Source organism: Protopterus annectens, chromosome 9.part0 (genome assembly GCF_019279795.1).
Source record: "Protopterus annectens isolate FY-2018-M chromosome 9.part0, PAN1.0, whole genome shotgun sequence".
Taxonomy (NCBI): Eukaryota; Metazoa; Chordata; order Ceratodontiformes; family Protopteridae; genus Protopterus; species Protopterus annectens.
The window spans coordinates 1,679,263,097-1,679,271,693 of record NC_056743.1 but is presented as its reverse complement, the minus strand read 5'-3'; the positions used below and the strand labels follow the sequence as shown (position 1 = coordinate 1,679,271,693).

Here is an 8,597-nt window from a genome sequence, read left to right as displayed (position 1 = left end):
CTTCTCAATGGTCTGGACTGCAAGCCTACAAACTACCTATCAAACAAGAGCGAGAAATGCTGAAATGCAATTTGCAGCAAACTTCAATAAAATGCTTGGGACATTCTTTCTCATGGACAGACTACTGGTGCATGACATTTGATTTCTCTAATGTTAGTTGCCTAAGGCTCAAGATTCTGAGGATCAATGTGCTCCCACAGGAAATTATTGTCAGTGAGATGGTCTGGGAGTGATCCTCATTTTGGGGTAACCCCCCCCCTCATGTTGGTGTGACTATCAAGTTTGAATAAATATAACTGTGGGAGTGCAGGGAGTACAGGCTTTCAAAACTACATATCTATGAATCAAAAAGCAGGAATGCTGAAATGGAAACTGCAGCAACTACAATAAAACACTTTGTGCCTTCCTCCTCATGGCTACACTAGTGATGCACAATGTCTTATTTCTTGAATATCAGTTGCCAGAGGATCAGAGTGCCTCCAGAGGAAATAATTTTCAGTGATATGTTCCAGCAGTGATGCCATTTTTAGGGTAATTCTCCCCTTTTTAAATTGGTGTGACAGAGTTGGTAAATGTAAGATTGATTGTGTAGGGAGTGCAGGTCTTTAAAAGCACTTACACTTTGTTTTTTTCACAATTTCTTTCGGGTATCACACTTTATTGATTTCAGTCATCATTTGTTTGATCTTGCTCACCTCATGATGCAAGCTTCCTCTCACATATATTATGAGACTTCACCATAGTAAAATGAAACTGAAGTACTATTTGTTTAACATTATGCAACTGATCACAGTAACCATAAGATGCCTAGCTGTGTACACCTTTAATTAGGCACAGTTAAAAGCTGTTGCTACCCTTTACAAGGACTTAACAGCGGTCACTTCCCAAATCTAGCAGGCTGTACATCATAACCCTGTTGCAAGTTTGTGACTAATAATCAATTCCTCAAGGCTAGTCTTAAAGGCAGATGAAAATTTGCCAGTCTCAATAATTAGAGTTTTAAAATAGCACTCAAGTCCATTTTCAGTAGAGGCCCTGGGAGATGAGCTCTGAGACACAATTTTAATAACACAATTCTGGTTCAATACATAATTTAACAATGATGGCAGCTCAATGTATAACTAACAAAATTATCCCATCGGTATTAAAGTAAATATCCACAAAAAGATGTCAGTACAAACAGTAGCATTATCTAGAAGATAAAGTTGTCTTTGTTATCAAGGAAAATAGGACTTAGAAGTAGTGGGTAAGCAAAACCTAGTAAGATGAGCAAGTTAGTCAGGGTTAGTACAGGGGCATAACCAGTGTGTTCTAAGTCAAAGTTTCAGTTTGTACTTGAAAAGTGATATAGAGGCCAGTGGTGAAAGTTCACTGGGAAGTAAGTTCCAGGATTTTCTAACTGTATTGGAGAACAGAGAATCACCAGCCATGTTGTTGGATTTACATATATTTACTAATAATAAATAAATCAAACTAAATAAATAACATTATGGTGGATGGTATACCACAGGTGACGTTAGATCATAATGCTAACTTTATTGCAAAGAAGATAAAAACTCATAATAAAAACTGTACATATTTAAATTACACTAATGGGATACCACTTTTTAAAGAGTTTGTAAAGTTTGGAAGCATTGGGTGGCTGTGGTGGTGCTGCAGTTAGCATTGTCGCCTCACAGCAAGAGATTCTCTGGTTCGATCTTCGGCTGGGGTGCCTTCTGTGCGGAGTTTGCATGTCCTCCCTGTGGCCATGTGGGTTTCCTCCAGGTGCTCCGGTTTCATCCCAAAGACATGCTGTAGGTGGACTGGACACTCTAAATTGGCCCTAGGCATGAGTGTGTGTGTGTGTGTGTGTGTGTGTGTGTGTGTGTGTGTGTGTGTGTGTGTGTGTGTGTGTGTGTGTGCCTTCTGTAGAAGGCTCATGAGCAGACAGGTGATCTGCTGTGGCAACTCCTCACTGGGAAAAGCTGAAAGAAGAAGTTGAAGTTTGGACGCATGCCTAAATAAGTTTAAATGACCACATGAGCATAATTATCATTTTCTGGGATAAATTAAGTACAAATGCATGTGTTTATTAATCGAGAAAAATGTTCTAAGTTTCTTGATGTTTTAATCTCAGCATTCCTTTTTTATTAGTGTTTACGCCATGTGACTTAGAAGCAGCTTAAGATTTTTGATAAATATAAAATATACTTTATATCAAAAAATATGTTTCTCTATCAAACTGCGGCACTTTTCCAATTTTATTCTTCACATTAACAGCAGTAAAACAAAAAATGCTAAAATTGCTCTCCCAGAGATTATGATATAAGCAAAGAATCATTATTTGTTAACATTTCAACTCTACTTAAAACCGTAGAGTACCTTCCTTTATACAGCACTCCATAAGTTGTATTTCTCAAATACAAAATGGAAGAATCAGTCTTGATATTTTTTGGAATATTTTAGCAAAAATATACCTAAAAGATTATTTATTATCATGACATTATTTTAAAATTTGTGAACAGCTTCTATACATTTTGTGTGAGCTAACCCTTGAATGTTAGTAGTGTGAATAGCACATTAAGGAATTGTCTGCTGAAATTCTCTTGTACTGATCTATGGCTGGCCTAATTTCCATTTATTTATAAACTTTATAATACTGACCCTGATTTCTTTTGTTTTTGCACAATAAATGACTGGATTCACAAGAGGAGGGACAATGTTCTGCACTATAGCTGCCAAAGTACGCACCTGTTCAGAAAACCCTGGCACTCCATAAGATATTAAGACAAAAGCTATAACGAAGTAGAAAACACCAATAACAAGAAAGTGGCTGGCACAAGTAGAAAAGGCTTTCCTTCGACCCTCAGCAGAACTGATTCTTAGCACAGCAGAAATTATCTTTCCATAAGAAAACAGAACAAGAAACACTTGAAGTGAGACAAGAATTAAGGACATGATCTTATCATATGTACTCTGGACATACACATCAGCACATGCCAACAATATGATAGAAGAATAATCGCAACAAAAATATTCAATTTTGTTTGGCCCACAGAAAGGTGCATTGAGTATAAAACAAACTCGGAGCACAGCTTCCACAATGCCCACCATCCAGCAAAAAGCAGACAAAACTACAACATGCTTTGTTGTCATGATAGTGGGATACAGCAATGGGTTGCATATGGCCTGGTAATGATCATAAGCCATGACCACCAATATTACACATTCTGTTACTAAAAATGTTAGGTAGCATGCCATCTGTATAACACATGGTCCAAAAGCAATTGATCTGTCCTCTGTTATTATATAGTACAGCATTTCTGGGATGGTAACAGAAGGAATAAGCAGATCGAGAAATGCCAGGTTACAAATTAAAAAGTACATTGGGGAATGCAAGGCATGATCAACTTTTATTACAATAACAATAGCAAAGTTTTCTATAAATGCAATAGTGTATATTATAAGAAAAAACATAAACAGAATGATCCGTGATGTCATCTCATGGAGTCCAGGAATTCCTGCAATAGTAAAATATGCAACGGATGTTGTACTAAGATTCCAACCTTCCGTGAAATCATTAGAGTTGCCTCCCTACAAATCAAAACAGTTATAAATAATTAATAAAAATATGTTCAGCATTATTTTTACCAGAATCTAAGGAAAATTGATTTGAGTTTTGTTCTTACACTTTAAGTATTATTAAACATTATTTATACTGGCATTGCACATAATAACCATTGCACTGGTTACAGTCACATTTGTAATTTAATGAGGCTGCAAAGGTTTAACCTGGAAATTGAACTGGGGACACTGTTGCTTTCCATAGCACATCATATTTTTCAGCTTACAATGAAATGATTTCTAGCAATTGTATAGCAAACCAGAACATAGCATGGACCTGGGTTGGGCTGGCATAAGATGGCCTGGCATCCACAGTTCAGTATAACATTGCACAGAGCAGTAAAGAATGTTATAGCAGAGAATCAATTGGAATGATCCACCATAGCATAAAACAGCCAGGGATGGCATGGTGGGGACATTCTAGCAAAGCATGTCAGGGTATAAAACAACATCAAATTGTATGAAACAACATCAAATGGTACAGTAAAACATGGCATGACATGGCATAGCAGGGCATGACATGGCGTAGCATGGCATGGAATGAAATGGCATCAAGTCATATGATATATCATATCACACCTTGAGTCGGCCTGCCTGGCATTACACAACATGATACAGTTGAACTGTACACCTATTAATTACCATGAGATTCTATGCTCACTTCAAGTTCTCCAAAGTCTGTTTCATTACAGATGCAGGAGAGATGAGTAACTGAGTTTTGTTAAGATACCTTAGTCTTCATTTAAACTATATATTAGAAATTTAAAAAAATCAGTCACTTCTAGCTATCTCACACTTTTCAAAATTTTCATTTTTGTCTCATGTATATTTATTTATTTATTTGTTTAACATTTATTTACCTGGAAAGTCCAACAGGGACAGAGCCCATTTTCAGTGGACACTTCGGGAGAAATGCTCCAGATGCATGTCTTTGGAATATTTGGGATATATTTTTATTGCTTATTTTACTGCATAGCTTAAGAAAAATATATTAAAGTAGACAAGATAACAAAAGTCATATTATATCTTGGGTGCAATACTGAAGAAATAAACTATTTGTCTTTTTATTTGTGTCTCTGTTTATCCATTTCTCTGCCTGCATGACTTGCTGGCTGACTATCCATCCATCTATTTATTTATCTATCTATCTTTCTATCTCTCTCTCGCTGTCTCACTATCTGTCTATTTGTTTATAGGTTCATAGGAGTGTACTAAGCTAATAAACACTATTTCCTTTTTAAGCACAGCCAAGCATCCCAAATCTGTGTTAAGTCTGGGTAACCTTGCTAGTGTAATTGGGAGCTTGGGAGAAACATTTACAAGCAGGGGCCTAGGAGATGAACCATTTATCAGTTGCCGGTGTCTATTGGTGACATAGGTGCCAAATTAGAGGTGAATTGCAGTTCCTTCATCCTGTGCCCAAGTTACACTTCAGAATGGTTAGGAAGGAACTGTGCTTCACATGAATGGGGTGTCTGTTTCAGAGAAGGTGTGGTCTCTGAGATACATACCTGTCTTTCGATCTGGCACTATTTATATCACAGGCAAAGTTTAAGTCTTTAGAACAGGTAATTTTCTTGCTGTTTGTTTTGTGGACATGCAGGAGGTCCATTAAAGTGGGGTCTGCTAATGTCTTGTATTCAAGACATGGATAATCCCTCAACAGCCTGTAGGAAATAAAATACAGAATTAAGGCTTTGAGGTGGTCTGTAAAGGACATGTAATTTTTGCCCTGTATTTGTTAACCTCTGTGGACATTCCAATTGTTGGATATGCTTGGTTAGGTACATATGAAAGGAAGCATTATACTCAATAATAGGTCTGGTGAGTGCCAAATACAGTGGAACAATGACCTCCTTGGATCTAGATGCCATACCTTTGTTTATAAGTTGCACAACACAGAATGATTTTCTCACTACCAAACACACATGATTGACAAAGGTTAGGGTACCATCTAAGTGTTTTCCCAAGTTGCTGGTTCGACTCCAAGGGGCGAAATGTCAATATGGCACTTATCACAGGTGATCAACTTCCTACAGGATACTGTTATGCATTTCTTGACATTTTGTTTTATTCCATGGCTCTGATACTAGCTATCTGTCTTTATTTGCCATTCTTGGAGATCATTAGTTTCAGTGAGGGATTCTATCTGCAAATTTGGTCAGTTAGAAGACCTTGACATTGGCCTTGACTTCGAAGAAGTAGTTGCCAAAAAGGAGCAATCCTATGACTGATCCCTGAGGGACTCCACTGGTTACTGGCCTCTTTGTAGAGGTGGACTCCCCAGTTCTAACTTCCTGTGTTATGTCTGTCAGCCAGATGGCTACCCATTGGGTGATATAAGGGTTTATACGTAAACTCTTGTTTGTCAACAATGCCAGAGTTTAGTATTGTTTCAAATGCTTTGGCATGTTGAAGATAGGCAGAGTGAACTGCTTTGCTGACCTCATCAAAGAAGTCCAAATAGCTAAGTAGGCATGATTTGCCCTTGATGAAACTAAACTAGGTTGGTTCTAGTGTCTGGTAGTTTCCTATGTCATTATTGATCATTTCTATGATAATTCTTTCTAGAACTTACACAGGAACTGTTTGGTGGTAGAGGAATGAACTCCGCTCATACTACAGGACACAAGTCACCAACAAATGATGGATAATTCCAAAACAGAAGTGGATGAGTCCAAAGCAATAGTTTATTTTGTATCTATTCTGCATTTTTTATATATATATATATATTATATATATATATTTTCACATTGGTACAGATTTTACATCTACATATAATTTTAAATTATGATCTTGTTTTTAAACAACATTGTTCCATTGTTTTATGTAGGTTCCTTTTCATAGAGTCTATTGATGATTTAATTGTTTGATTATATGTGTGTGTGTGTGTGTGTGTATATATACCACGTTGCTTAGTTGTGTTATTTGTTCTGATGAAGGCTGGGGTACCAAGCCAGCTCGCTCAGTTACAATAAACTATTGCTTTGGACTCATCCACTTCTGTTTTGGAATTATCCATCATTTGTTGGTGACTTTCATTCTATCTTTCTAGAACTTGGCATATGAGTCTAATGAGACGTATGGGTCTATAATTTCCAGAGTCCACAGATGGGCCTCTTTTGTGCAGAGGGATTATGGTTGCCATTCTCCATTTGTGAGGCACAAAGCTTGTTTGGAGAGTATGATTAATTAGTGATTACAGTGATTTTGAAAGCAGTCTGGGATATTGTCTGGGCCCACTGATGCAGTGCTATTGACCTTAGAGAGACCATTGAGGACCTGCTCCATAGTGACAATAGAGTGAGTTATATTCAGTGTTTTTTTTTCCTGGGCGGAGGTTTAGCAGGAGAAAGGGATAAAGTTAGAGCTGAATTTGTCTGCCAGTAAATTTGTTATATGTTATGGCCCAGAAAAGGTGATTGCATTAACAATGAGCTCTGCACACAATTGTGTTAAGTTAAATCATGAAAATACCATCAATTTTTTGTGCAGATCAAATAATTTTTAAGAAAAACTCTAAAGTACATATTATTAGTGTGTATAACACACTAAGCCTCTAAAATCATTAATAATTAAACAAGTTTAGCTAATAGAATATAACCAACAGAGTATAAGTACTTGAACAGCAATCCTCACACAATTTTAATTTCTCTAACTTTAGAAAATCATAAATAACCCCCCAACTGTGTACTAAACAGTACACCCATGTGCATATCCAGATAACTCACGAGCATGTATAAATATATGTAGGCACACTGTAAATCAAAATAATAATAACAAAAACTAAATAAACAGAAAACTAACATAAACACATAACCATGACAACAAAGAAAGACATCTAGCATAAAACAGAGCCATTACATACTGTTATTGTGGGAATGGTAGTTCAAGACCCTGTACGAAGGTTAACCTTGAAAAAATAATTACAAATAATAGTCAGACTTCAGCCTCAACAAGCTGGCTATCGAAACATTCTCATTTACACCCAGTGCTTCCATGGCATTATATTTAATCTGCCATTTAAGTTTTTTGTACTCTAAATAATCATCACCTGCATCCCCTCTGGAACCTAGGTCAACACGAGCAATAATGCAATATTTAAAATAGTGCCTCTGGTATGCTTTTACATGTTTACTAAATGCATTTTTTCATCCTGTCTATGTATATCATATTGGTGCTGGTAAATCCTATTCTTAAATACTCTCTTAGTTTTCCCTATGTAATAACTGTCATATAATTGGCACTTGGCCATGTATACCACTCCCTTTGAATCACAAAAATATATTTTTGTTAACCTAAATTAACCCAGTCCTGGTAACTTGAATCTCTCCCCTTCTGCTGCAAATTGACACTGAGAACAGTTTCTACACTTATACAGCCTTGTCTTTTTTTATAAATGGGTAAGTTCTAATCATGTCTTAAAGTTGATGTCTTTCTTATAAATGATACAAGGCTTTTCATCTGCAATATTCAAATATTCCTTGTCAACTTTGAATAAATTCCAGTTTCTCCTCAAAATACCTTGTATCTCATTGAACTGTATAATATAAGGAAGGATCAAGGACATTTGAAATTGTTCCTTTAGTTCTTGCAATCTTATCTGATGCCCAGCAGAAAAGTTCTACACCAGACCCAAGTAAAGGTTTGTACATACCCCGCTCCCTCTTTCTAGACACTTCAGAAACAATATTCTGTACTAAAGATTCTGGGCAACCCCTCTTTTTTAACATACCTTGAAGTCTTTCACATTCATTTGCATATACTTGGCCATCTGTGACCATTCTTGCCACCCTAACTGTTAGAAAAATATATAATAGTAATATGTATGCTTACTGCATTGGAGGTTTAAAAAGGTTAATACATTTATTCTGTTCACACTGCATGAATCTGCACAGCTGTTAGAAACTTAACAAGAAGCATTTCATTTCTGCTAATGTCATGAAACTTAAGACATATTAATTTCTGCTTATGCTATGAGAAAATATGCA

General features: G+C 36.4%; 1 protein-coding gene across 1 annotated transcript; it reads right to left on the bottom strand.

Moving 5' to 3' along the window:
• Positions 1-2,598: 2,598 nt before the first annotated feature.
• On the bottom strand, positions 2,599-8,380 carry LOC122810744 (olfactory receptor 2D2-like). Its single transcript, XM_044082306.1, has 2 exons — positions 8,342-8,380; positions 2,599-3,576 (listed from the first exon to the last, which is right to left on the bottom strand). The coding sequence occupies exons 1-2, from the start codon at positions 8,378-8,380 to the stop codon at positions 2,599-2,601; spliced, it is 1,017 nt and encodes a 338-aa protein (XP_043938241.1).
• Between the last annotated feature and the right edge of the window lie 217 nt (positions 8,381-8,597).

Bases quoted from the DNA above. Each gene is read 5' to 3' on its own strand.
- LOC122810744 (XM_044082306.1), bottom strand. From the start codon at position 8,380: ATGGCCAAGTATATGCAAATGAATGTGAAAGACTTCAAG. The intron at 3,577-8,341 runs GTATGTTAAAAA...TTTGATTTGTAG, and splicing joins TGAATGTGAAAGACTTCAAG to GGAGGCAACTCTAATGATTT.